This window comes from Gopherus evgoodei, chromosome 13 (genome assembly GCF_007399415.2).
Source record: "Gopherus evgoodei ecotype Sinaloan lineage chromosome 13, rGopEvg1_v1.p, whole genome shotgun sequence".
Taxonomy (NCBI): Eukaryota; Metazoa; Chordata; order Testudines; family Testudinidae; genus Gopherus; species Gopherus evgoodei.
The window spans coordinates 29,359,518-29,373,923 of NC_044334.1; the positions used below are offsets into that span (position 1 = coordinate 29,359,518).

General features: G+C 51.7%; 1 protein-coding gene across 6 annotated transcripts in view; it reads left to right on the plus strand.

The window, feature by feature from the left end:
• Window positions 1-14,406, plus strand: part of MORC2 (MORC family CW-type zinc finger 2) — a 103,787-nt gene that overhangs the window by 67,496 nt on the left and 21,885 nt on the right. For all 6 annotated transcript variants that reach the window (XM_030583549.1, XM_030583543.1, XM_030583545.1 and 3 more), the window contains 4 exons: window positions 5,549-5,689; window positions 6,666-6,820; window positions 6,974-7,102; window positions 9,370-9,475. In XM_030583549.1, coding sequence (XP_030439409.1) covers window positions 5,549-5,689; window positions 6,666-6,820; window positions 6,974-7,102; window positions 9,370-9,475 — 531 coding nt within the window. The remainder of the gene's footprint in view (window positions 1-5,548; window positions 5,690-6,665; window positions 6,821-6,973; window positions 7,103-9,369; window positions 9,476-14,406) is intronic.

The window sequence follows — 14,406 nt, forward strand, 5'->3', positions numbered from 1 at the left end:
GTGGCGTGGTGGCCATATTTACTGAGCTGCTGCCACAGGACTTGCATGCGCATTTCTCGGCACTGGTAGAGGCAGGGAAACTAATTTCCTGAGCTTTCCTAGAGGCCGCATTGGACGCGGCAGATATGGCCTCCCGCACAATGGCCATAGGGGTTGCAATGAGGAGGAGTTCCTGATTGCAGGTCTCTGGTCTCCCATATGAGGTTGTCATAACCTATTCCCAGATTTGGACCTTAGCGTCCAAAATAGGGGGGTTAGCATGAAAACCTCCAAGCTTAGTTACCAGCTTGGACCTGGTAAAGCTGCCACCACCCAAAAAATTAGAGTGTTTTGGGGCACTCTGGTCCCCCAAAAAACCTTCCCTGGGGACCCCAAAGACCTAAATTCCTTGAGTCTTACAACAAAGGGGAATAAACCATTTCCCTTCCCCCCTCCAGGTGTTCCCTCCCTGCGTTCCTGGAGAGAGACACAGAAGCAAGCTCCGTGAATTTAAACAGAGGAATTCCACCCTCCCTATTTCCAGTCCTGGAAACAGAAGTACTTCCCTCTTCACCCAGAGGGAATGCAAAGTCAGGCTAGTAAATCTAACACACACAGATTTCCCCCTGACTTCTTCCTCCCACCAATTCCCTGGTGAGCACAGACTCAATTCCCTGGAGTTCCCCACTAAAGAAAAACTCCAACAGGTCTTAAAACAAAGCTTTATGTAAAAAGAAAGAAAAATACCTAAAAATGGTCTCTCTGTATTAAGGTGACAAATACAGGGTCAGTTGCTTAAAAAAAAATGAATAAACAGCCTTATTCAAAAAGAATACAATTCAAAACATTCCAGCAACTACACACATGTAAATACAAAAGAAAACCAATCTCTTTGTACTTACAACTGGAAAACAGGAGATTAGAAAGGCAGGAAACAGAAATCCTCTCATAGCTGAGAGAGAGACAGGCACAAGACCAAGAACAAAGGACTCACACACAAGCTTCCCTCCACCCAGATTTGAAAAAGTCTTGTTTCCTGATTGGTCCTCTGGTCAAGTGTTTCAGGTTACTTCTTTCCAGGTGTAAAAGACATTAACCCTTAGCTATCTGTTTATGACAGAGGTACAACAAATCATCCAGGACCTCCCCTTTGAGGGTCCGGCCCTATTTTCTGATAAAATGGACGAAAGACTCCACAGTCTAAGGGACTCAAGGGCCCCCCTCAAGTCCTTGGGCATCCACACACCTGCCACTCAGTGCAGGCACTTCCAGCCTCAGCCTCCCTCATGGTTCTACAAACTGCAGAACCAGCAGGACTCTCCTTGGAGGAGGAATAGGAGCATCAGGAAAAGACAGCACCTGTCCTTGGGCCAGGGCTCCGGCCAGCCCAAGCCACCTCCTGGCCCTAGACCAGCCTTTTGAGGGTCCATTTGAGGGCGGTGCACCAGTGCAAGAACTGGATCTACCCCACCTTACTTTTTTGTCCCGACTATCTCCTTTCTACCATGCATGGTCCTGTAACACTTCGAACTGCTGGATACTCCACACGATAGAGGTGATACTCCATCCAATTCTATGCCCTCCCGTCCTTCCAACCCCCTTCCCCATCCCTCTTCAAGGACCCCTCTCATGAGTAAATTCTTATTCAGGAGATGCACTCACTCCTCTCTCTAGGGGCAGTGGAAGAGGTTCCTCAGAAGCGATGGGGCAAAGGTTTTTACTCCCAGTATTCCCTAATACCGAAAACCAAGGGTGGGCTCAGGCCCATCCTACACCTGCGAGAACTCAACAAGTTTGTGAAAAAACTCAAGTTTCTCATGGCTCTTTGGCATCCATTATCCCCTCACCGGATCCAGGAGACTGGTGTGCCACCTTTGACTTGAAGGTCGCATATTTCCACATACAAATAATTCCGCCCCACAGAAAATACCTCAGATTTGTGGTGAACAATGGCCACTATCAGTTCACAGTCCTCCCGTTCGCCTGTCAGCGGCTCCTTGAATGTTCACCAAGTGCCTGGCAGTCGTGGCCACGTTCCTGTACAAGCGGCAGGTACGGGTGTTCCTGTACCTCGACGACTGGCTGGTCAAGGGCTGCTCCAGGTCTCAAGTGGAGGCGCAGGTCGGCTTCATGAGAAGGACGTTCGGCAAACTGGGTCTCCTTCTAAATGAAGGGAAATGAACGCTGTCCCCTGTTCGGAGGATAGAGTTTATAGGGGCAGTATTGGACTCGACACAAGCCAGAAGCGAGGTTTCGGTTGCTGGGCAACATCATACAAGATCTCAGGCAGTTCCCCACTACAGCAAGGAATTGCCTGAAGCTCCTGGGACACATGTCGCCTTGTACCTGCGTAGTACAGACGCCAGATTCAGACTTCGACCTCTTCAGTCGTGGCTAGTGTCAGTGTATCGGCCAGTCCAGGACAGTTTGGACAGGATTATACCCTGCCTTGCCCAGTCCTCGACTCCCTACTGTGGTGGCTCAACCCACAGGTGGTAGGTGCAGGGGTCCCCTTCACCAGCCCTCAGCCATCCCTCTCACTAGTGACAGATGTGTCAGATTTGGGCTGGGGGGCATGTTTCGGAGACCTCAGAACACAAGGCCTTTGGTCTCAGGCAGATCTTGCCCTATACATCAATGTCAGGGACCTGAGAGCGGTGTGCCTGGCATGCTAGACTTTCAGAGCCCACCTAGCAGGGAGATGTGTATCAGTCCTGGCAGACAACACCACGGCAATGTTTTATATCAACAAATGAGGGTGCACATTCCTCTCCCCGTGCCAGGAAGCCTTCATGCTGTGGGTCTCCTGTGTAGAGCACTCAATACACCTCCAAGCATCATACCTCCCTGGAATAAAGAACAAGCTGGCAGACCATCTCAGCAGGTCATTTCACCACCACAACTGGTCCTTTTGCCTGGACGTAGTAAACTCAATCGTCCATCAGTGGGGCTTTCCCCAAATAGATCTGTTTGCTACACAACACAACAGGAAGTGTCAGTGATTCTGCTGCTTCCTGAGTCACAGCCTGGACTCCATCGTGGATATGTTTCTCTTCCCATGGGGAGGCAGTCTCCTATACGCATTCCTGCCTGTCCTCTCGTTCACAAGGTGCTCCTCAAGATACGGAGGGACTGAGCTCTGGTGATATTGATAGCTCCAGCCTGGCCCCGCCAGCACTGGTTCACATCACTCCTGGAAATGTCTGTGGAAGCCCTGGTCACGCTGCCGCTCTTCCCGGACTTCATAATGCAGGATCACAGCCGCATCCAACATCCGAACCTCGAGTCGCTCCACCTCACAGCTCCATGGCTGAACTCAGTGGAGCTCTCTGTCTCTAATGTCTCAAGTCAGACAAGTTCTCCCTGGCAGCAGGAAACGCTCCACGAGAGCTACTTACCTTGCGCGGAGGAGATTTTCAGTCTGGTCTTTGCAGCACCTTCCATACCCAACGCTTGCCTCAGTGCCACTTACCTATCTTCTCCCCCTCAAGCAGCAGGGACTGTCCATGTTGTTAATAGGGGTTCACTTGGCCACCATCTTCGCCTTCCACCCAGGAGCAGAGGGCTGCCCAGTCTTTGCTAACCCAATGGTCAGACATTTCCTTAAAGGTCTGGACAGGCTATTCCAGCAGGTCTAACAGTCTATCCCTGCTTGGGACCTCAATCTGGTCCTTTCCAGACTTATGGCATCACCATTTGAGCATTTGGCGATGTGCTCCCTGCTCTGTCTCTCAAAGAAGGTGACGTTTCTGATAGCGATAACCTCAGCTAGGAGGGTGTCTGATGTTAGGGCCCTGAGCTCAGAGCCCCCTTACACTATATTCCATAAGGACAAGGTTCAGCTCAGGCCTCACCCGGCTTTTCTCCCAAAGGTTGTCTTCCAATTTCATGTCAGTCAGGACATTTTCCTCCCTGTATTCTACCCTAAGCCACACTCCAGCGCCAGGGAGCAAAGGCTTTGCTCATTGGGTGTCCGCAGAGCGCTAGCCTTCTATATCGAGAGAATGAAGCCATTCAGAAAATCGGTGCATTTATTTGTGGTAGTGGCGGACAGAATGAAATGTCTTACTGTGTCCTCAACATATCTTGTCATGGATCATGTCATGCATGTAGGAGTGCTACCGCTTGGCAAAGGTGCCCGCTCCTTTGATCACTGCGCACTCCACCAGGGCCCAGCCCTCCTCAGCGGCATTCCTGGCGTAGGTTCCCACCCAGGAAATCTGCAGAGCAGAAATGTGGTCTTCCATACACACTTTCATCACGCAATCACTCCGCAAGCCAGAGACAATGCGGCCTTTGGGAGAGTGGTGCTCCAATCAGTGGATGAATCTGACCCCACCTCCTAAACTTGGGCTTGTGAGTCACCTGACTGGAATGGACATGAACAAGCACTGGAAGAAGAAAAAATGGTTACTCACCTTCTTGTAACTGTTGTTCTTCAAGATGTGGTGTTATGTCCATTCTAATACCCACCCTCCTACCTCTCTGTCGGAGTAGCCAGCAAGAAGGAACTAAAGGGGTGGTGGATCAGCAGGGCCCCATATTGGGCACCATGAAGACGCGACTCTAGGGGGTGCCCAGGCCGACCCTATTGATGCTGCTCAGGGAAAAATCTTCCGGCTGGTGTGCAGACGGCGCGCACGTACCTGATTGGAATGAACATGAACAACATGTCTCAAAGAGAAAGTTACAAGAAGGTGAGTAACGAGTTTTTTTTCTACATGCCAAGTATAATCCCCAGTAGTCAAAGATGTGTGGTCAGGTTTTCAAAAGTGCTCGGCAATTACAACTGGAGACAGATTTTCACTGAAGCTGCTTGGTGAAAATCCATGCACTTTATTTAGGTACCTATATGGAAGTGGAATTCTAAAAAATTGGCCCATAATGCCCAGAAAGGAGCTCTGCTGTATGTGCTGTGTGGGTATGTCTGCAGCTTGAAATGTGTTGGAACAGTATTGCAAAATAAGTATCCATAATAATATAAACCCTCATCCCCAGGAAATCCAAGGGTTATGTACTGAAATTGTCGGGCATAATGCTAGGTATGTATTGAAACCTTTGAGTCTGGTTTTGCTTTCAAAGCATAGTTAGCATGTTTTGCAACCCACAAATCATGAAACAATGAATGTGTTACCATTAAAGGGCGTAATCTGCTATAAAACGTGTACACAAGTGACAGACTTTGATCAACTCTAACTCCTTTTCCTTGACAGCTTAAAAAAAAAATACTTGGACCAAAAGCCAGAACCATGACGCCTTCTTAAAATGTCAAAAATTATGGAGTGCCAGATCTGTAGTTAGCTCAACAAATGTACATGTCAGTGTTGCAAAAATTAACTTGTAATTTGCATTCAGTAAATATTTTTTTAAAAATCTAAATACTCCTGTAAGTTCTGAATGGACAGAAATAGTGGGGGTTTTATGGCTGTTGGTTTCGTGTCTCTGGATGAGGCAAAGAGCTGGTCTAGGTCACTGTTTGTTTGTTTTGGGGGGTTTTTTATGGGAGGGTGGGGAGGCAGTTTCTCTGTATACCATGGAGGTTTCTGATTCTTGATGCCTTTTGTCCCAGGGCACTGAAGGAGCCTAAAGAATTGAACTTCATCTTCGGGGTGAATATTGAACAGCGAGATTTGGATGGCATGTTCATCTATAACTGCAGTCGGCTGATTAAGATGTATGAGAAGGTTGGCCCACAGTTGGAGGGTGGCATGTGAGTTCCTTTCAGAAATCTTCAGAGTTCCCTTTGCTTAGGACCAAAATTGTCATGTACAACAGAACTAGGGAGGCAGCGTGAACCATTCCCTCCATACAATCAGTACAGTCACTCAGTATCAGCCACAGTCATAGTCTGTTCTGTTTTATTATGTAATTTAAAGCTCCAGATTTCCCGATGAAGCTCTGCATCCAGAGACGGGAGTTTGCCCTGCAGTGACATAAGGTTTTTCTGCTGTGTGCCAGCATTTGGTACTGGGCCCTCCCCAGAGAAGCCTGCCAAATGAAAGTTGACAATTCCTCACTACTTACTAACCACTCCTGTGTCACAAACAAGACTAACCCTTGGGGCAAGGCAGGATTCTTGGGGCTAATTGAGCATTCAGAACTTGAAAGCAAAGTTCCCTTTTTGTGCACAATGAGGAAAACAAAGACTTTTACTCCTGCTGGAATTCCGTGCCACTGCGCAATGCAGAATTTGCACAGAATTAATGTTCCCCACATAATTTTATTTTTTCCTGTAGAATTTGTGATTTCTGTGTGGGGGGAAAAAAGAATGGCAACCCAGCTGTGCAGGAAACAGTAATGGCAGCCCAGCCATATTCCTGCTGTTAGCCCCATGGTGACTGGGACTCCCGATGATTATACTGCATTATTTTGACAAATAAAATATGCAGACATTTAAAATACTGTGTGCAGATTTTCTAACTTTTTGGTGCAGAATTCCCCCAGGAGTAGACATTTGACACTAGAAAACTTCCTTCAGAATACAGTCCTAAATCTGTGGTGTTAAGGGGTTGATACTACATTAATATGAGGAAAAAACAGCACCAGAGTTTCACTGTCTGAAATGCATATTGCTGCAGGATGTACTCAGTGAGCCAACTGGTTGCTGTTCAGTGCTGCTCCCTTGGACAAGTATCTTGGCGGATGTTAGCAGTGGACAGTGTGTTACGGTTGTTTCTCACCCCTAGGGCATGTGGTGGAGTGGTAGGAGTGGTGGACATACCCTACTTGGTTCTGGAGCCTACCCACAATAAACAGGACTTCGCGGATGCTAAAGAGTATCGACACTTGCTGAGGGCGATGGGGGAGCACTTGGCTCAGTACTGGAAGGATGTTGCCATTGGTAATGAGGCTTCACAACTTTACAGGGATGGGGAGGGGAGTCTGGGTGGCTGGTGGGACAGAGGGTTGAGCTTACCAGAGAAGGAAGACTTGGTATTCATGCTGCTTGATAGTGACAGCATGATGAATGTTCTTGTTTTGTTTTTTTGTGCAGCCCAGAGAGGTATAATCAAGTTTTGGGATGAATTTGGCTATTTATCAGCAAACTGGAACCAGCCTCCCTCCAGTGATCTGCGCTACAAACGCCGCCGAGCCATGGAGATCCCCACCACAATTCAGTGTGGTGCGTCTGACCAGTCAGAGGGAGCAGGGTGGCTGGGATTAGGAGATGGTTCTGCCATGTGTGCTAGGGAGTAGAAACTACTGTTCAGAGGGCAAAGCAGCTCATGAGCAGGAGATGGTTTTTAGTATCTTAGGGCTTGTCTACATCAGAAAGTTGCAGCGCTGGTGAGGGAGTTACAGCGCTGCAACTTTGAGAGTGTCCACATCTGCAGGGCATCACCAGCGCTGCAACTCCCTGTTTGCAGCGCTGGCCGTACTCCCGTTTTGTCTCGGGTGTAGAGGATCCAGCGCTGGTGATCCAGCGCTGGTAATGCAATGTAGACACTCACCAGCGCTTTTCTTGACCTCCGTGGAAGGAGGAAGCCTCTGGTAATCAAGCTGGTTTCCTTTCCCGGTTTGCTCTCTCGGTCCCGGAGCCACCCAGCAAACCGCAGGGAAGGAGACCTGCTTGCTCGGGGTTCCGGGACCGAGAGAGCAAACCGGGAAAGGAGACCAGCTTCGCCGCGGTTTGCTCTCGCGTTCCCGGAGCCAGCCAGCAAACCGCGGGGAAGGAGACCTGCTTGCTCGGGGTTCCGGGACCGAGAGAGCAAACCGGGAACGCCGCGGTTTGCTCTCTCGGTCCCGGAGCCAGCCAGCAAACCGCGGGGAAGGAGACCTGCTTGCTCGGGGTTCCGGGACCGAGAGAGCAAACCGGGAACCCCGCGGGTTGCTCTCTCGGTCCCGGAGCCAGCCAGCACACCGCGGGGAAGGAGACCTGCTTGCTCGGGGTTCCGGGACCGAGAGAGCAAACCGGGAACCCCGCGGTTTGCTCTCTCGGTCCCGGAGCCAGCCAGCAAACCGCGGGGAAGGAGACCTGCTTGCTCGGGGTTCCGGGACCGAGAGAGCAAACCGGGAACCCCGCGGTTTGCTCTCTCGGTCCCGGAACCCCGAGCAAGCAGGTCTCCTTCCCCGCGGTTTGCTGGCTGGCTCCGGGACCGAGAGAGCAAACCGCGGGGTTCCCGGTTTGCTCTCTCGGTCCCGGAACCCCGAGCAAGCAGGTCTCCTTCCCCGCGGTTTGCTGGCTGGCTCCGGGACCGAGAGAGCAAACCGCGGCGTTCCCGGTTTGCTCTCTCGGTCCCGGAACCCCGAGCAAGCAGGTCTCCTTCCCCGCGGTTGGCTGGCTGGCTCCGGGACCGAGAGAGCAAACCGCGGGGTTCCCGGTTTGCTCTCTCGGTCCCGGAACCCCGAGCAAGCAGGTCTCCTTCCCCGCGGTTTGCTGGCTGGCTCCGGGACCGAGAGAGCAAACCGCGGCGAAGCTGGTTTCCTTTCCCGGTTTGCTCTCTCGGTCCCGGAACCCCCCTTGAAGCCGCCCAACAGCGCTGCAGTGTGGCCACATCTAACACCACTTGCAGCGCTGGTTGCTGTAAGTGTGGCCACTCTGCAGCGCTGGCCCTATACAGCTGTACTAATACAGCTGTAACAACCAGCGCTGCAAAATTTTAGATGTAGACATGGCCTTAGTTTTTGTGCTACCTAGCTAAGCCAATACAGCTCTGGGAGCTGGATTCTTTTCTGACTCATGCTTCATCAACCAGATTGTTAAATTGTAATCTAAATTCTAATTGCCAAATACCTTACTGGTGACAATGCACAAGCCAGACATTCAGAGCCTAGAGAGAGGTTTGGGGGCTGATAGTTTATTTTAAAAAAATTAAAAAATAAAAACATAGTCTTATCTGTAAGCTGGGAATACTGAGTAATCATCCCTAAGGAGCTGAACATAAAGTCTCCAAGGGCCATTTTTACAATCCCTCACTAGGACAGAACTGCACTTCAGTCTCTCCCCAGTGTCCGTCCCTGTACCCCCCGGGCTGCATTTTCTAGGACTTTTGGGAGTGTTCCCTCCCTTTGGAACATTGAGCGGGAATAGCCTGAGTATCAAATGGGAACATCCCACACAATTGCCTTTCTTGCCACTAAAGGAGACCTTGGGTATTGACGGGTCTCAGCATTCCTGATCATCATTTCAATTATTTTTATGATTTTGTTTTTGTTTTTTAAAAGAGAACAAAACTTTTCAACACAGTGGAGTATCTTGGCGGGAGATGGAAGGTGGTCCCCGATAGCCAAGTGCTCCAGCAGCTGGAAAGGGTTGTTGTCACCAGACTAATGCCCTGGGAAGTTGTGAGGTCCTCAATGGCCAAATGGGCTTGCTGTGGACCCAGAGGACAGGCTATGTGTATGGCTTAGAATCTGTGTGCTGACTGTGTAGTGTGTTTTGTGTAACAGATATGTGTTTGAAATGGCGGACTCTCCCATTCCAGCTGAGCTCCGTGGAGAAGGAATACCCGGATACTTGGGTGTGCTCCATGAACCCTGACCCTGAGCAGGATAGGTGAGTATGAGTGAGGGCCATGGTAGGGAATTGGCATTAATGTGCCTTTGCCGTGCTGTTCTGGGCACTTGACTGGGTATGTGATGGCTTTCTGCCTGCATCACAAGATTCTGTCCACAATCCCAGTGAATGTTTCTACTGAAAATGAGCCCCAGTGAACTAGGTAACAATGTTGCCATTAAGTGACATCATTTGTTTGAGGCAACCCAAATGAGGGGATTATCTTCTTTGACACTCTTCCTCTGGGGGGACCTTCCTGCTTCCTCCTCTCTCTCACACTTTGTTGGTTTTAGTTTGGATGTCTAAAGCAAAGAGTGGTGGTGGGCTAATAACTGGGGGCACCCATAGAACAGAGATGAGGTACAAGCTAAGGGTTGCAAAATGCTGGATAAATACAATTAATTTTAACTACCTGGAAAGTTTGAAGTGTCTGCATAATTCTGTTAATATCCAGAAAAGAAAAGCCTGATATAGGTGCTAAATTTCTTAAAGGACTAGTTTTCAATTAATTCATTCTGTACTCAAAGTAAGCACTGTAAATTTGTGGAGGATAGGTTGTATTTTTTCAAAAAAACAAAAAGTCTGAATCCCTGCTTTAAGTGCAAAATGGAACTCAGCCTTAACTATGGAGTTGTTCAGCACCTCCATAAAAACACTGGCACACATGCAGTCTCAATGACAGATTCACCTTCCAAGGAGGGAGAAAATTCAGCATCCCTATTAGAGAAGGGTGGTGGGTAAGAGAATTCTGAGATGTCTTTAAAAGAAGGATAAATTACTTACCTGTAATTCTGTTTCCTTAAATATGTGATTATCATGGGATTCCCACTCTTGGAAAATACGTAGCTCAAGGGGTATTTCAAATGGAAACAAAGAACCACACAGGCAGTGATAAAGGCCATATTAAGTTAGCCAGAATTTAGCTTTGTTGATGATTTGTTTGGGGGAAGGAGAGAAACCTCCAGACAAGCATGAAGTGTAAAACCAGGAAGATTTGAGGATGAGTTGAACAAAATAGCCGTCTTGGCTAGCTCAGAACAAGAAAGTTTCTGAATTAAATAAAAACTTGAGGAAGTGGGAGAACTTGTGCTCCCTATTTTGAAAATAGGTTTTATGAAAACTTAAAATGGAGACCTATTCCTTTTCTGTAGGGGTGAATCATCGCTAGGGTGCATCCCTGGGGCTGACAGGAAAGGATGCTTATGATATGAGGCAAACCTGAGTTAGGTGATAATAGTGAGGAATGCGATAGAAGTCTTCATACGCTAAGAATTGGTATCCCGTAAACTAAGAGTTGCATGAACTCTGCTTCTAATCTGTTTCAAGTAGAATTCTTCAGACTTAACTGTGTCTGAGAGTGTGGAGGAGGGCCTCGCTGGGAGAGGCCTGTGGCATGAACAGTTTGTTGACAGGATGATAGGTTTATTAAAGTTGGAACACTAACACCACCTTGTGAATAAAACTTAAACGTTGTGATGAATCAGACTTATCCTTGTAAAATCTCATCTATTAGTACCTGAAACTTAGCAGCTCCTAGAGCTAAAGACACTGCCAATAGGAATAAGATCTGCCATGTAAGAAATTTGAACTTGCAGGTCCTGAGTGGCTCAGCAGTTGTCATTAGCTTTGTCAGATGATTTTTAACCTAGGCTGAAACAGTTACCATATAGACCAGGCGGAGTTGGGCTTTGAATTGTACTCAGAAGTGACGAAATAGCAAGGCGGCAGTCCTTTCGTGTAGAACAAGAAAAGACCTCGTGCACTTGTTTGCACCCCGCTGTAAACCTTTTACATGCACAGTGGAGGGACTTGTAGCTTGATCTCACTTATTTGGAGGTCTCTGCCTTTTCATGAGCTGAGTTCTCAGAGGCAGAGCTGCTAAGCTGGGGGCAGTGAGGTGCACTGGCTTTGATTGAGGATCTGAGGCTAGACTCTGCTTGAGAAATTCATCTTTGGATATCTGCCACAGAATTAGGAACCAGACTGCCTTGGCCCAGGTGAGGCTGTTGGGTTATCGGATCCTTCCGTTCTTCTTCGAGTGATTGCTCATATCCATTCCAGTTAGGTGTACGCGCCGCGCGTGCACATTCATCGGAAAACTTTTACCCTAGCAACTCAGTGGGCCGGCAGGTCGCCCCCTAGAGTGGCGCCACCATGGCGCTCCATATATACTCCTGCCGGCCCACCCGCTCCTCAGTTCCTTCTTACCGCCCGTGTCGGTCGTTGGAACAGTGGAGCGCGGCTTAGCTGACCTCCACTTCCCTAGCTACTCGTTTTCTCGTATATAATTATGCAGTTATAACATGGTTAGTTTAGTTAGCGGGGTTCAGGAAGTAGCCCTTCCATGAGCCCAGTGCCGGAGCCATGCATGGCTCACCCGGTTTTAAAAGGGGCCCGGCTTGCCAGAAGCCGCGGCCGAAGAGAGATCTACATGACTCCTGTTTGAAGTGCCTCAGGGAATCACACTTGACAGATAAGTGCCCCATTTGCAAGGCTTTTAAGCCGAGAACAAAAAGGTGCGGGACTTTCACTTATCCCTCCACCTTGGGCGCCGAGCGATGTTCAAGCGGCGGGCAGAAGCGCCTCCTCGGCACCGGACCCCGCCGGTACCACCAAGGCCTTTCGGCACCGACCGCCGCCGGCACCGATGTCGACTCGGCACCGCTCCCTTCTTCCGAGGTCGAGAGAGTCTACGATTCCTGCTGGTGCCTGGCAGCTCCCCGGCACGCGCCGTGGTTGAGCCCCCTGCTCCCGCTACTTCCGTGCCACCTGCATCGCAGCCAGAGAGCTCGCCTAAGTTGCGTTATCTGGCACCGTCACCTGCAGAGGCACCGATGACTTCGGCTCCGTCGATTCCAGTCCCCCAGGACCATGGAATCCGGTGCCTGGCAGCTCCCCGGCTCGCGCCGTGGTAGAGCTTACTGCTCCTGCTGCTTCTGTGCCAGCTGCACCACAGCTAGACAGCTCGTCTAAGATGGCTCGCCCGGCACCGCCGACGTCGGCACCGTCGATCCCGGTCCCACGAGGGCCGTAGAATCCGGTGCCTGACGGCTCCCCGGCACGCGCCGTGGTTGAGCGTATTGCTCCTGCTGCTTCCGTGCCAGCGGCACCGCAGCCAGAGAGCTCGTCTAAGTCGGATCGCCCGGCGCCGACACCTGCTACGGCACCGATGACGTCGTCACCGTCGATCCCGGTCCCACAAGGGCCGTAGAATCCGGTGCCTGACGGCTCCCCGGCACGCGCCGTGGTTGAGCGTATTGCTCCTGCTGCTTCCGTGCCAGCGGCACCGCAGCCAGAGGGCTCATCTACGTCGGATCGCCCGGCACCGACACCTGCTGCGGCACCGATGGCGTCGGCACCGTCGATCCCGGTCCCACAAGGGCTGTAGAATCCGGTGCCTGACGGCTCCCCGGCACGCGCCGTGGTTGAGCGTATTGCTCCTGCTGCTTCCGTGCCAGCGGCACCGCAGCCAGAGGGCTCGTCTACGTCGGATCGCCCGGCACCGACACCTGCTGCGGCACCGATGGCGTCGGCACCGTCGATCCCGGTCCCACAAGGGCCGTAGAATCCGGTGCCTGACGGCTCCCCGGCACGCGCCGTGGTTGAGCGTATTGCTCCTGCTGCTTCCGTGCCAACGGCACCGCAGCCAGAGAGCTCGTCTACGTCGGATCGCCCGGCACCGACACCTGCTGCGGCACCGATGACGTCGGCACCGTCGATCCCGGTCCCGCAAGGGCCGTAGTATCCGGTGCCTGACGGCTCCCCGGCACGCGCCGTGGTCGAGCTAATGCTCCGGCTGCTTCCGTGCCAACGGCACCGCGGCCAGAGGGCTAGTCTAAGTCGGATCGCCCGGCACCGACACCTGCTGCGGCACCGATGACGTCGGCACCGTCGATCCCGGTCCCGCAAGGGCCGTAGAATCCGGTGCCTGACGGCTCCCCGGCACGCGCCGTGGTTGAGCTCCTGCTCCGGCTGCTTCCATGCCAACCGAAGCCTCTGAGGCACCGACAACATCGGCACCGTCGATTCCAGTCCCACAAGGGCTATCGAATCCGGTGCCCGACGGCTCCCCGGCACGCGCCGTGGTTGAGCGTATTACTCCCGCTGCTTCAGTGCTGACGGCACCGCAGCCAGACAGCTTATCTAAATCGGTTCGCCCGGCACCGGCTCCTACCGAAGCTCTGATGACCTCGGTACCGTGGATCCCGGCCCCACGAGGGCCGTCGAATCCGGTGCCTGACAGCTCCCCAGTACGCACTGTGGTTGAGCCTGCTGTTCCCTGCACGCCGGAGATGTTACCAACGGCGAGGGCTCTCAGTGCCATGACAGAGTCAGTGCTGCCTGACCCGGGCACCGCCGGTACGGGTAATACAGTCTCTTCAAGGGACTGTCCCCTGTCAGTACAGCAGAGCGGCACCGTTCATGATCACGGTCCCGCAGACACTCCAAGTCCTGTCGGCACGCCGGACACCACTGGCAGTCCCGGTGCTGTTTTCCTCGGTACTGGTCACACTCGCTGCACCGGTCGGTATCCCGTTCGCCGACCCGCTATCGGCACCGTTCCGACATCTGGCACCGGGGCAGGTACCTTGACTCCTGTAGCTCTTCTCCGAGCCTCGAGATCTCGGTCGACCTCCCAACACCGTTCTGGTTGCGGGTCTGGATCTCGTTCCAGGTACCGATACGCCTCCCGATGCCGGTCCCCGGTGCCGAGTTGGGCAAGGTCCGAGTGAGTCAGAGGCTCTGCCCGTGCCTTCTTTTAGTACCTCCATGGCCGTCCGGACACGCATCCGTGTCAGCCCATATGCGCAGATTTTATGCTCAGGACCACGATCCTGATATGATGGCCAGCGGGCGCCAGCCCCGAAGCAGAAAGAGCCTTGGCGAATGCAAGGTGTACTCTGCAGGGGCCCTGCACCTCTGGGTAGCAA